At 39.2% G+C, this 15099-nt stretch overlaps 1 protein-coding gene and 1 non-coding gene across 2 annotated transcripts in view; one reads left to right on the forward strand and one right to left on the reverse strand.

Moving 5' to 3' along the window:
* LOC120737661 (contactin-associated protein-like 4) overlaps nt 1-15099 on the reverse strand; it is a 145181-nt gene that overhangs the window by 71310 nt on the left and 58772 nt on the right. The window contains exons 6-7 of the mRNA XM_040038498.1: nt 1659-1831; nt 1413-1559 (exon numbers count right to left, since the gene is read on the reverse strand). Coding sequence (XP_039894432.1) covers nt 1413-1559; nt 1659-1831 — 320 coding nt within the window. The remainder of the gene's footprint in view (nt 1-1412; nt 1560-1658; nt 1832-15099) is intronic.
* trnal-uaa lies at nt 10149-10231 on the forward strand. The gene has a single exon. It is a non-coding gene; the product is annotated as a tRNA-Leu (tRNA).

The following is a 15099-nucleotide window of genomic DNA, read 5'->3' on the forward strand; positions in this document are numbered from 1 at the left end:
ATTGGAGAAATGTTTTTTTTTTCTTTTTCTAATGATAAAGGCGAGGAAGGGCTTACTAGAAATCTAACCACCATCAAGGCTCCTCTGTCTTCTCATCGCTCAGTCTCCTCGTTAGGAGCTCATTAGCATCATTAACCAGCTAGCAGCGCCGCTGCCGGCATCCACATAATTTCCCAGTGGTGCTCTGAGGATGTGAACATGTATGAACACACCTGCACGTGCAAACACATTCATATACTCTCGAGGCTAACCTGTCGTTATTTACGCACGCGGAGGATTGGTGAGTGCTGGATAAGCAGCAGAGGAATCTGCCTCGTGCTGTTTGTAGGGATTTCTTAATAATACTAATAATCAAGTCACTAAAAGAAAAAAAAACTGAGTCACGAGTCTGCAGTTTATACTTTTTTTTAGTGCCTCCGATCTAGCTATTGATGCTGTGTTTTCTCTCAGATATAAAACCCACAGAGCCTGGGGAGTTTGAGGAGCTAAACATCAAAGCACAAAATCAGTCGTCATCACACTATATATATATATATATATATATATATATATATATATCAACCCTCTCGATGCACTGATCAATAAATTATCAGAGTGTGTAAAGGATGGATTAAGCTTTAAGAAAATAGAACATGTCTAAAGATAAATATAAGGAAAGCTGTACAGCTCACACATGGGTCATACTGCAAAGCATTTACCCGCTAAAAGTCTATTTTCTTTGCAAATTGTGGTCTATTGACTTCACCTCACTGAAAATTTCAGTCAGAACACTGTTTCCCAATAATCTTTCATCTATTGGGAAATAGATGAAAGATTAGTCCATTTTTTTTTCCCCCTAGATTCTTGAGATGCTCAGGAAACCTCAACCAAATCTTCATCAGGTATCAGGTTACTCTGCTAACTGTACACACTAATAATTGTTTCATAATGCTTATGTCTTTAGAATAAATACATTTTTCTTCCAATTGATTACGACTCCTGAAGAAGAAGCACAATTAAAAACATCCATAAGTCATGTTTAGCTTTTCCTACTCTCAACTAATTTAAACTTCCCAGCCAACAAACTGTTACAGTTATCTTATCTAAACCATTAGCTGTAACACCACCCTCTCCTTTGCTAATAGTCTGCTCAGCTATTAGCCCTGCGTGTTGCAGATATTTTATGCTGTAATGTTGTATCTCTTTCTATTTTAGGAAGGCAAGAATCAACACAGTTTTGCAAGATACCCAGCTTAAACCATGAGTAGCCAGGGTTTTGTTTTTACATTTATTTAAGTAGAGGAAGATGTCTTGGGTTCTAATCTTTGAACATATACATATACATATACACTCACTCACACAGCATAGAGTCACAGCATATAAGTGCTTTCTTGAAAACAGAAAAATGGGTGTTCTTGGTATCATGTACTTACCCTGACAGTAACTTGGTGGTCACTATTCTTAGCCAGCTCTATCAAGTTGAAGCCATTGTACAGCAGGTTTTCTATGCAGCCATGGAGGTCCTTACTGGAGGCGTCTGGCTTCTGCGATCGAAGGCTATGGACAGCTCCTAAACTCAACTATGTAGAGATCACAATGAAAAAAATATTGTATATTTTCTGTGCACATTTATATAAACACGCCACTGGTCAGTTTTATATCAGTGTGTTTTAGCACACCTGTTCGATGGCCCAGCGACTGAACTCTGCCGGGAGCTGCACTCTCTCCGTGTTTTTGTCCACAGTCAGGTTGAGGTGAGCACTTTTTTGCTCCAGTACTACATGGTGCCAATGCTGATCATCCAACAGGCTGCCAAGGGAGGTGAGATGCAGTGGTTCAGGGGAAGTCTTACCTGAAAGAGAAAGCGGAAGACAGAAAAGATGGGTGAATAAAGAATAACAAGAGAAATGATGAAGAATGCAAAAGGAAAGACAAAAGAAGAAAGTGTTGGAAAAATACATTTAGGATAAAAAGGAGAAGGAATGGGGCAAAGGGAGAAGTGGATACGGAAGGTGAAGAAGGTAAAAATCAGCTAGAGGTAGAAGAGAGGTGGGGAGAGGAGATACATGTCATGGAAGAAAAATAAAGAAGACTGATGGATGGCAGGGAAAGAATAAGAGGTGGTGGAGGATAAAGCAGGCAGAGACAAATAGATCGTTATTGAAAACTACTCAGAGTGAAACTGAAATTACAAAGACCGACTTTGTTTTTTAATCAACACACCAAAACTGTTTTATTTGTAAGAAACAAGAAAAAAAGAAACACTGACACAAATTGGTCACTATAAAATGGAAAAGAAGTGAAGCGCTCATCAAATGATTTCACTTATGTCCTTAGGATTATTCAGTTTTCTGGTGGCTTTTCGCACTTTTTCTATTTTTACCTGATTTGACAGCGACTTTTGTTATATGACCTGTTAGCTTGCATGGTTGTCGATATCTGACCCACTATTCTGGGGAACAACAACAATCAGACTTTATACTGCATCTAAATATTTCATTTTTCTCTGAATCCCACAGCGAGGATCACTGAGAGGTCACCCTTGGTCATCTCATTAGGAACAACTAGATATAACTGCATGCTAACACTGAAAAACAAAGCCAAATATGTCCTAATGCCTAATCTGGGGGGGAAAAACTGGAGAAGACACATGGCAAGACACCATTAAAGATAGATGAGCACCAGCCGGTCCTAATAAGTGGATCCATCTCTATTCCCCCCTTAGGGATGTGAAAGAAACTGTGTTTCTGCTTACAGGGGGAACTGGAGAGAGCAGAATACTGTCAGTCATTAAAAATGTATTAGATATTCTTAAGGGAAAAGCAATTTCAACTTCAGAGAAAGAAACAGACCGCTTGGAAGCTGATGGACAAATATCTTTGATATTTCACTTCGGTCTGTGAGAATATATACAACCTAGTGAGAAATCAAAGGAAAACCCTGAACTGTTCATGCTTACAGGTAGAGATCATGCACGAGTTGTTTGGATCAACTCATCTTAAGGTGCCTACGCTCACCTTTCCCTTCAGTCAGTTTATTGTCCTTGTAATTGTTTGTCTGGTCCTCTTCAGCTTTACCTCTGCTGAATCTGTCTCGCCTAAATACAACTAGCCAGATTTGTGAGTTTGTAATAAAACAAGTATTCCAGCAGTTCCCAGTATCTCCTTGTGTTTTTCCTAATGTTCTTACCAATGTCCTAATTTATGGTGTGGGTTTAACCCCTTGTTGGAAGTGTTTTCTTCCTCTGGCTGCCTTTAAATGTAACTCCTACCTGGATTAAAGGATTTGGATTTCTAAACTTACTCTACTTCCTGGTGCCCTAGATTTACGCCCTTTCTTCTGTTTGTTACACAATTAATACAAAGCTTAAAAGACTCTCTGACTTAGGTCTAATGAAACTGTACAACATCAGGTGTTACAAATGAATACTGTCTCCTAACACGTCAGTCATGGGCTATGATGCACAGCTGGAATTCCTCCACCTTTTGCTTCCACGCGTCTTCTATTGCCACATTTTCTTCTTGTTGGTGTCCCAAACATTTAGTTTATCACATTTTACTGACTGCTGTCTGCTTGAGATAAGTTACTGTTCTGTTGCTGTCGTTTTTTCTAACTAGCGCTGTAGTTACACTAACCACTACATCATTTCAAGCTTGCATTTCTGTTTGTTGGTTGGTAGAGTTGAATAGGTGGTCATCCTGAATTTGGAACATTTTTTTCTAGGCTACCTTTAGCCTTTAGCCTTCTGCTTAGGAACAACATTTTGGAGCCACTACAAAAGAAAGATATTGCTGTGATTTGATGATTATGGTGCTTGTCTGGGACAGTCTGTGTATACCCAGCTTTAGAGAGTCACTTTAAATCAGCACAAAGCTCTTGATATAAGTGGTCTGCACAACATCCCATATGACCATCGACAGGGAGCAAGAGGTCACTGTAAAAAGTATGACTATGGTTTCATATGTCTGCCCTTCACAGTAATCAGCTATTGGGAGGATTAAATGATATGCTAGACCATGCTCTCATTTGCCATCATTGAAAAACCAAATGAAGGAAAAATGAATGTCTTTTCAAAGAATTACATTTCTATCCTTCAGCAAAGTTATCAAAGAATCAATGTCAACTCAGACGATGTTAAAGAATGACTCTGCCACATGCATATATTGCAGCTCTGGTTAAATACCGAAAGCTGGAAGGCCAGCTTTTCAGGTTATTTAAAAGACATTTAGCAAAAGATGACAAGTCCTCCTCCTCAGTGTCTTTTCAAACTCAGACAGCTGGTTGATTCAAACGCAGACCCTTTGTGCTTCGAGGGAACTTCGCGTACTACTGCACCACCTTTCCACTCTAGCATGTGGGAACAATAAGTTCCAGAGGTTGCTACAAATACATGCAACACGCTTTTCTTTTTTCCAAAACTTCAATCTGATATAACTAAATGAAATGCCAATCAAATATTCTATAACTTTCACCTTTCACCAAATCTTGGACCAGATTAGAACTAATTTTAACCTCGAAAGGCCTTAAACCCTTAAGCTCTAATTAACAGAAAATTCTTTACTTGGATAAACACGAATTGTTGCAGTTTGGTACAATTCAAGAATAGTAATAGCACAAATTTGAGTGACCAGAAAAACAATGTTCTTGGATAGCTCGTGCTTGGAAGGAAGAAACATTAAAACTCTTCTGATGTTAACACCTTACTGAGCTTTGAGCTTTCTTTTGTTTTTTAACTTGAGTTCGTCACGTTTTCATATTCTTACATCAGGTGGAGTGAAGAAAAACAATTTTATTATTTTATCAGAGAAAATTAAACTAATGATACAGAGGAAGTCTCTCCTGTCAACACAGTTATTGTGATGACTTATTTGATTAGAGTCTGGATGAACAGAAAGAGACACTGCAATCAATACGAGAGGAAAGATGAGAATCTCTTTATGGGCTTTGATTAATGGAAAAATTACTGTGTTGTAGGAGGTAGAGAAGAGGGCCTTACTGGATGGATGTTTCATTAGATGGATGATTTGATTACTGCATGAATGATGGGAAAGAGAAAGCAGGAATCAATATCAGAGATCAGAGGCCAAAACAGAAAATTGCTTTACTAATATTAATAAATAGAGCCATCTCTTTCCATCTCTTCATCAATCTTTCCTCGTGTGTTTTCTATCTTTCGTATTCTCCAATCGTTTTTGGCTGTGAAATCATCGCCTCTGAGGGAGGAAACTTTTCCAGTTTTGAGGACCTAGTGTTACAAAATTTGAGACTGTCTCAGCTTTTTTGTCATCACAGTCCTCTGTTAGACATAGCTGTTAATTAAAAGAGTAGTTTGTGTTATTTAATCAGCAATGCAGTCAGTTTAACTCAGTATGTTAGATATAAATGATATAATTATGCTGAGCCGTAGAAGAGCTGCAATCAAAAGGTTCCAACAAACATGACAATGAAAAGGAAAACTTGCAAATATTTACAACCTTCCCTTCAAGGTCATCTTCATGTGCACCTCTTCACTACTGTCACTGTGCCTGATATCTTTTAGGTCACTCTGGAAGTCCCACTATAACCAGTTGTGTTGTGGTCCTGAGTCTTTGACCCAGCATTTTATGTTTTTGAGTTGCGTTTGTCGTTGTTTAAGCTTGTAGCTGCTTACTGTTCAGTTGTCGCTTTTGTGTATTTTTTTTAATTTATCCTCTGTTACAGGCATTTTTGTTTGTGCTCTTAGTTTAGTCTTTAAGTGCCTCCCCACGTTTTGTCAAGTCTCTGTCTGTTATGTTTCCCTGTTAAGTTATTTCTTGTTTTATTTGGGTAACATTTGTCTTGTGTGTTTTATGTTCAGCTTTACTTCACTTGCCTCATTATCCCTGAGTTACACCTGCCATATTTCCCACCTGTTTTTTCCTTAGCCTCATTATCATTTGTCCCTTTGTACTGTCTCATATCTTCCCAACCTTTGGGATTATTTATCCCAGAAATGTGTTTCTTTGCATTTCTGTAAAAAGTCGAGCAATAAGCTGCATTTGGGTCCACTCCCTGCCTACCACACAGCTGAACCTTGACAACTCTAACTTGTGCATCTTTGCTGAACCCTGCAGTGGATGAAAACTCCAGCCTACTCATTTAGTTAGGTAAAAAGATGAAGTCAGAGCCACGATGGCATGTGCTATCATGGAGGTCAGTTGTGCTTAATGTTGTCAAATGCCTTACTGTAGAACCTTATGTTGACAGTATGACACTGGGGGACAATTTCAATGTGTACAATCTTGTGAATGTCACAAAAAATGACAAACATGCTCCAGGTTATCTCCCCCAACTGATGTGTGGCTTTGGGCTTGGACACTGTGCACTTTTCCTCTGACAATTTCTGGTTGCTGACAGGGTTGTAGCCAAAGCCCCGGCTCTCATTACCAGTGATGATACTTATTAAGGTGACTTCTGAGTCAGTTTGACATATAAGCTGATATTTGCTCTCAACAGGTTTGAATTCTGCATTCATATTGTAGCACAGTGGTGCAGTGGACTGCTGCCTCACATATTCATATTCAAAAGTCCTGATCGGTTGGGGCTGAATTAGAATCTTGTCCAGGATTTCCATGGTGTAACCTGCCTTTCACTAAATGTTACTCAGCCTCCTTGCAACCTTGGGATAGATAAACAGTTCAGATACACAGATACAAGTAGTCAAAATGGGACTAGGCCAAAAAACAGCAGTCCAAAGATGAACATGTAGAGCTTGGCCAACTACCAGTCAGTATGTTTTTATTTTTTAAATTATTAAGTACCCAGTCATACAAGTCTTTGATCCTATTGATTGAAACCTGATACCAAACGTAATGATTGTAGGTTTATTGTTATTTATAGTTTATTTTGCCATTCTTCAGGTTAATGGAAAACATGAGTATTTGAATTGTATTTAATACCATTCATTATTCATTATGCCAGTGTTTCCCAACCTTTGGGAGCCACGCCACATATTTCACATTAGAAAAATCACACAGCATCATGTTAGGGCCTTCATCTGGGTTGGAGGTTTCTCCAGGACCCAGGTCAGATTGACTACCTTTTCTTTACAAATATTTATCTATTGCTATTATGTACTGTGTCATCTCACAGCATGACTATTATGTAATTTCTTCTTCACCTTCTTATGTTTTACTGGTAGTTGGCAACCATTTAATTAGAGCAAGGTAGTTGCACTGCCCTCTAGTGGAAGAGAATGTAATTGTTCTGCCGGTTACTCATGCCGATTGCTTAGAGTACTGATCAGATGGAACCAGATCACGGCACACCGGATCACACCTCAGTGGTTGGGAAACACTGTATTACGCACTGTAGATTTATGACCTTCACACTAAATGTGAAGGTCAAGTGTTTACCAAAGGAGCACATAGTAACAATTACTTGGCTCAGTTCTGATATTTCCACCTTCCAAAACTCTTTTGTCTGCTCACTGTTATATCTCTGCATTAAAACTCTGTGGATCAGAACTTACCAGGTTGTTTAAATAGAACCAATTAATGTAACAGATCACTTAACCTTGCACACACAAAGCCAGGCACCTTACAAGAAACACTTACTCCTACGTGCTGGAATAATCAATAATATACCATAAGGTAAGTATATCCGATTAGACTCCGTGTAACACACATAAACACAGATGATGTTCTGTAGCTGCACGACATCTTATCCCAGAATCAGTCAGAAAATCTATTTTAAACTTTTAAAATATGTGTCATTTGATAAATTGTGCAAGATTTTATTTATGAACATCAGAGAAAAAGACAGAATATCCTGAGTAATTGTCTTCAGCGTATTCACCCGAAGGCCTTACTAGACAAAACTGAGAGAAGATGCAGATCAGATCCATTTTTTAATGACTGAAATCTGACTTAAATGGAAATGTGTGTGCCCACGAGCAAGACGTTGTTGAGAAATAGAGTGGGAAAAAAGTTTGAAACCTAGTTTAAACTGTGAATGACTGCAGCAGTTCTTCCTCAGACCGAGTCTGCTGTCTCATCATTATAAGTCTGTACTGAACACAAGTTTAAATCATTTTGTCATTCTACTCATGCCCGCAAGACACTATCGCGTCACTGTATCTTGTCTCCTATTCTATTACAGCTCCTCAAAATCTGATTGCTCTTATCAGAAAACTGGCTGGTATAATTATTTCAGCAACTGACTGCCATAAAACACCATGTCTGTCACAGAAACTCGCTAATGATTCACAGCTCAGGTCACCAAGTGAGAAGTTTGCAGGAAGATTTTTGCTTCCTCAGAAAGTATTTCTAGTGCTTTTCCCCTCCTGCATCATGTGAAGTGAGGTTAATCATCTTTTTATCTTTTATTTCTTTTCACTTTTTATTGTAGACTTAATTTGCACAATAATCTAAACTAACAAAAACGACACGTGCAAAAATCACATTTGGTCACATTAAGAGAAGCTGATCAAACAAAAACCAACAGATACAGGATCATTTCTCATCTTAAAAGAGTCATTTAATATATATTGAGCATTTGAGTGTTGCTTTAATTTGGATATTGTGAAATACTGTGGGATTTATTGAATTCTGCTGTAGGGGCTAAGAGCTTAATGTCTTCTTTCCAAAGCTAGCAAAGGTGCAAAGGTTCAAACTTGTATTATATGTATGTGCTGAAGTAGCTGCCAACAAATTCAAGCATATAGTGGACTATCTGATCTCATTTATCATTTTTATTTACAGGCAATGGGAGAGCCTGTGAGTACTTTGTGAATAGTTCTGTTTTGGGCTTAGAGAGTTCAGTGATCCCAGCAAACATCGCTGAGACAGAAGTTTTGTGTCTCTGGACAAAAATGGTCAAAGGCTGAAGCCAAAAGTGTGATTATGAGGCAGACAGCCAGAGGAGACACATCAAATAATAGTCCAGTCATACCCTCTCATACAAACCAGGGAAAAACAATCATACAGTACTGTGGAAAGAGCCACCCTTCATTTCTTTACATTTTCCTTCTTAGGAACCAGGCTTTCTGTCATTTTTTTAAAGTGGTCTTGACACTTGATCTTCAAGTGATCTCCTCCAGGATTTCTAAAGGTCTTTCAGCAGTCTTTGGTTGTGGTGTTTTCCTCTTCTTGTCTGTCTGGTCTAGGCATCGACTCAAAATTATACGTTTTTGTTTGAAGTGAACTGAAGACAGTCATGAAAAGTGAGTGAAGAACTTATCAGACAGGAACCCTCATTGAACCTGAAAAGAAGGCACTAGCCAAAGGACTCCATTTTGCCATTTCTCCACAACAGCTGCCCACAGTGGATCTAATCACAGCCACGAAAACAACAATCCATCCTAGCTCCCCTTGTGGGGAACACACCCCATTACATCAAAAACTCCACTGACTTTACCAACAAGTTCCAGAAACTTCCTCTGGATCCGGATTAAACCAAAATGTTCTTTGATGTGGTTTCACTCTTCACTTGCATACCTGAGGCAGTGGAGACTGTCAGAAAACGACTACAGCAAGACAGTTCCTTAGAAAAGAGAACCAGCTTTACCCCCGATCACATCTGCACACTGTTAGACCTCTGCGTTACCACCACATATTTTAAATACAACAAGGGTGTCTACAGACAAAAACATGGATGTGCCATGGGCTCGCCGGTGTCACCCACTGTGGCCAACATTTACATGGAGGAAATGGACAGTAAAGCCCTTGGCAGCACGTAGCCACTGGTACAGATACGTGGATGACAACAGGGTCAAAATCAAAAGCCAAGAGGTTTAAGCCTTCACATCAACTCAGTGGACAGAAACATGAAGTTCAACAGGGAAGACACAAAGGACAACAGTTTGCCACTTCTGTACTGTGCTGTGCACATTGAGGAGAATGGAAACCTCAACACTCAAGTTTACTGGAAGCCCACACACACAGACCAGTACCTACTCTTGGACTTGGACGCGCTGGAACACAAACTTGGAGTAATCAGGACCCTGCAACGCTGGGCAGAAAACATTTCCTCAGAGGTAGAAGGGAAAGAAAAGGAACACATACATGTAAAGAAAGCTTTTAAAACATAGTTATCTTAGTTGGGCTTTCATCAAATCAGTGAAGATGAGTTTTAGTTAAGACAGCTCATTGAAAGTTTGTATTAATTCACCAAACTGCAGTATAAATCCCTTTTTTTCCTTTTGCACAAGTACCAGGATGGCCGAGTGGTTAAGGCGTTGGACTTAAGTTCCAATGAGCAAATGCTCTCGTGGGTTCAAACCCCACTCCTGGTACACACCTTTTCCACGCCTTGGCTCATGTGATGATCAATAGTGGGCCAATGAACCCTTTAATATATAACTCCCACTAGGGAATCTCCATCATTTGGTCTTAGAAATGAAGAAGCTTCTTGGATGAGAGGTGAAACATCTTCAAGAAACTCAACGAAGTCTAGTCGCTTTTCTTTCCAAGCTCCTTAGCTGTTAGCATTGTTATATTTGCTGAACAACAATTAAGTTATAGAAACCTTGCGACCTTGCAACAAGGTCCAGAAAGCTTTTCTACTCGACATTTAGAAAGGCCATCTGGCCGACAGCTGGGAAAAATCAGACAATTACAGGATGTTTAAATGTCAATTTTGAGATTTCATTCTAGTCATTAAAAACAAGCACTTAAAGACACAAACATGTCTGACTTCCCAGCCCAGACTGCTTGAGAATTAAAACTTTCTTTTTTTTATTTTTTTTTACTGTGAAGAGGAGATTCATTGCTCTATGTTTTCAGTCTCTACCTCACTGCATTACCTCAGTACTTATAATTCAAAAAACTCACCAGTGAAGCCTCAGATTGTTGTCTTTGCACTGACTTTGGTACAAAATCGCTTTGATAGCCGCAGCTGTAGGTTTTGCATATTAAATATGCATAAAATTGAGGAAAATTGAAAGAAAAACAAATCTGGCTGTAATAAGTCTGTGACTGTTGATTAATCTTAGTATCTTAAAGTGGACCTTTCAACCTCTACAATATTTTCTGTTATACTGTTACAATCATTGATAGTCACATCAAACAAGGTCATCCATCCATCCATTCTCTTCCACTTATCGGGGTTGCAGGAGCACTGGAGCCTATTCTCGCTACCATAGGGTGAGAGGCAGGTTATACCCTGGACAAATCAACAAGACCAAAGAAGGCCAAAGATTCAAAATAATAAAGGCGGAATATGTGCAGCAATCGCAAATGTAGGCTTCACGCTGCTCTCAGTTCTTGCTTTCAGACAGTTTTTCTACTCTTGGCTCTCTATGATGCAAATGGTGCTGATATCTGTAATATGGTGGCACGTTGCTCTGACTGTGACCACACAGGCCCCATCCACCTGATATTCAAAACGACTAAAACAGTCTCTATTGCAAGGTGCAGGAAATTTCAAGAAAGCTGTCTTAAAGGCATCGAGAAGGGAGCTAGAACAGCTTGTTTCAGAGAGTAAATGAACTGAGAGGTTGAACCAAAGCCCAGCATAACATAAACATTTCAAATATGTTTTGAAATGAAATGATAAATGAAATAATGAAAACTAGTCCAAGAATATAAAAAAAGGAGATGGAAATGAGCATAAAAGGTCCTCTTAAAAACTAACTTCAAAATTAATTCTCTTCAAATGTACATTCAGTTAACCCAAATTTATAAAGGCCCCTGGGTTTATAAGTTGAATGAACTTAAAACGACCCGCTGTAAAGTAAACTTTTATTGGAATTTTTTTTGTGGGGTAGTGTGATATTTGCTGTGAGATTTCATAACATGTTTAGCTGCCAACGCAGTGTCACAAAATAAGATTGGCCAGTAATTACACCCTGCAGTGCAGCCAAGTAGGTGACTGTGACTAATGACCTGGTTACTACTTTCATATCTAGGAAGCAAGTAACAAGGCTTCTTTATGTGCTGGGGCTTTCCATACAGTCAGCTACGTATTTAAACTTCTAGTCCTTATATATTCACTACACATACCTGCTGCAATCACACAAATTCCATCAAGAATGCAATTATCTAAAAAGAGATGGTCGACAAATTGGCAACGAGTGACAGGAGAGGTGATTTTTTTAATTTCTCTCATGCAGAAAATTATAATTGGTTAATAAGTAAAAGGAGAGTGACAGGGGCATGAATTAATCACATTATTTAAAGTACTGAACTGCTGAAGGTACTAGCATCTGCTAAAAAGTAATTCATCTACCACCTAGTTTTTAATTTGTATTTTGGTTCCTCTGTCATCAGGACAGAGCTGCTGTTTGTGCAGGGTTGTTACTCAGTGTTGCCTCATAATGTGGGCAGCATCTGCTCCAGGAGGGTCAGACCTGGATGTGTTAGTGTTAGTACAAAAGTGCACGAAGCAGATGACCCGAACTGCACAATTCGTAACCTAAAAACTTTGTGCAGAAAAGTGAAAAAGAGAGAGAGAGGGAGAAAAATGTAGAAAATATGAGGCAGAAAGATGAAGGACTGAAAAATGGTTTACGGAAGCTTTTGAAATAACATAAGAGGAAAAGAATTGCTCTGGCATATCCAAAAGACAGAGATACATAACAATGAAGGAAAACAGAAAAGATGGTTGGAGAGAATATCAAAAAGGTCTTTGTGTGTGTCAAGAAGGCAAGACAGGAGAATGAAAATTAAAGTACAACTAAAAAGAGCCAAAGTGTCTCTTCTGATTAAAAAAATAAAATAAAATAAAACACTGAGATGTGGGCAGAGAAACTCAGAAAAACAACACTAATTAAATCAGAAAAAGTCTTGCTGAGAAACAGGGTGGAGAGGAACAGAAAGAGAAACCACAATGAAAGCTCTGTTGCTATTATTTCAAAGGACTTGGGATGTTGCTATGTTGAGTACATGTGTTTGTTCACACTAGGGATGTTTCTTATGACTAATTTACTAGTTGATTAGATGGGAAGAAAAATTCTGACTAATCAACCAGTCTGCAAGTATGAAAACAATAAGAAGGCATTTAAATCCAAGTCAATCTAATGGATGAGGTTAAACATGGGCAATAATCAAAATGCAGCTGAAAAGTGTGACGCCATGCATAACACTGTACACGCTCAGTGTCAGATGCTGAGTGTTGCTAACATTAGCAGTGGTTGTGCCAGCTGCCTTCTTTCCCTGCAAATTAACATCCACCCGCTGTGCTAGATGTAGTTCTGCATTGCTCTGGGCGAGCGGTAATCCGCCAGCTTATTCTGAGGCAACAAGGCAGAGAGGGCTGGTGTCGTCTGCTCGGGCTAAGAGTCTGTGTAACATCTGCATAACATCTCAGAAGTGACAGTTAACTGGCAGTGTAAAATAATACAATTAGAATAATTGCTCCAGCAAGTATGTATAGCAAGGGTGGCAGTATTTAAAAACCTAGTCAACTAGTCGCTCACACCCCTGGTTCAAAAAGGGGAGGCAAAAACTGGAAGGTGAATGGCCAGCTTGGCTAAATAGCAGAATGAAAGGGGGGGCAAACATTACATTTTCAGCCAATAGGAGGATGATATGTCCTCAGCATCGATGGCAATGCCAATGATACCTAGCTAACAGCAGTACACTTACCATACATTTTTGTATGTTTTCTATTACATGCTATATGGTGAAGTCAGAGCCAACATAACAGCAAAACTTTAACAAAATGTATAATTAACTGCAGTCATTTCTTTTAATGTCATTTCTTTTAAGTCTATAATTGAGATCAAACCACCCTGATGGGTTACTGAACAAGTACAGGGGTCCCTTGTTTATCCTCATTTATCGCGGGAGTTACGTTCTAAAAATCCGCGAAGTAGCCAACTTTATTGTTTACAATTATTATGGATGTTTTATGGCTGTAAAACCCGTCACTACACCCTTTATACACTTTTCTCTGACAGGCTTGAACATGTTCACACTTTTCTCTATTGTTTAAACACTGTAAAAGTTCAAACCCTTCGTAGAAAAATAAGTCCACTATTATAAAATAAAACCAAAGGGACCAATGGTGCAAAACGTTTCATCGACATTTTTGTGTTTATGGGAGAAAACTTACAAACATACAGTACAGCACTTCAGAGTCACACTGCTGGCGATCGAAGATTAAGATAAATTTGACAAGCTGAATGCATTCTGTACTGCACAGGAGACATGACACAAGATTGATTGACAATGGTCTACAGCCAATCAGGACGCCGAACACAATGCGCTGTTAAAAAAAAAAAAAGCATGCAAAATTGCACCAAAAAAAATCAGCGAAACAGCGAGACCGCGAAAGGTGAACCGCTTTATAGCGAGGGACCCCTGTACACAGTGTATATCCCATATGGAAGCATACTAGAGAAAGTACACTTTGACCTGCCTTTATGTAAAATGATGCCTAATCTGATTAAGTTAGAGCGCACTCGTTATAATTGATTTAAGTTTCTTGAAGGTGACAGCCCACCTTCAGAAAGCTCTTCAAGGTGATCAACTTCCTACAATGACATTTTGAAAAAGTCTAGGTCATTTTTTGAGGCGGTAGGGTTTCTTTGCTGCCTGCGTTGAGTGCTGGAGGGGACATAGCGAATGTTGTTTAAGAAGTCGTAACCTTTCTTTAAGATGTTACTTTCTTTAAGGATGTGCAAAACAAGTTTACAGTCTCAGAGAAGAGACACAGCGATGTCTCTGACAGATGGATGAAAGGTAGAACAGATGACGGATACATGAGGGAGGGATGGCAGATAAAGATGCAGAGATGAAGAGCATTTGTGAGAAATAGAAGTCAGGGGGTGGATAAAAGGGAAGATGAAAGCAAATAGGAGGCGATGGAGGAATCATTTTTAGTAGACATGAAATGGTGAGAGGGCAAAAAGATGGAAAGATAGATGGATGAAAAGACCTGATGGGAATCCTGATGACTGGCAAGCCATATGTTAACGATGGCAGTCTGACAGCCTCTGGTTTAACCCTATTCACACACACACACAGACACAGACACACACGCACACACACAATCTATACAGACTGTAAGCCATGCATCAAGGCTTACAGAGTCCAGCCCCAACACATGCTACAGTGAATGGGTACCATCCATCACGGCTGTAACTAGACAGAGATGCAGCAGCAGCCAAGACTAAACCAATCAGATGGCAGTGTGTGTAACGACCATCTCAAACCAAAA

This window comes from Simochromis diagramma, unplaced genomic scaffold, assembly GCF_900408965.1.
Source record: "Simochromis diagramma unplaced genomic scaffold, fSimDia1.1 OVJJ01000247.1, whole genome shotgun sequence".
Taxonomy (NCBI): Eukaryota; Metazoa; Chordata; class Actinopteri; order Cichliformes; family Cichlidae; genus Simochromis; species Simochromis diagramma.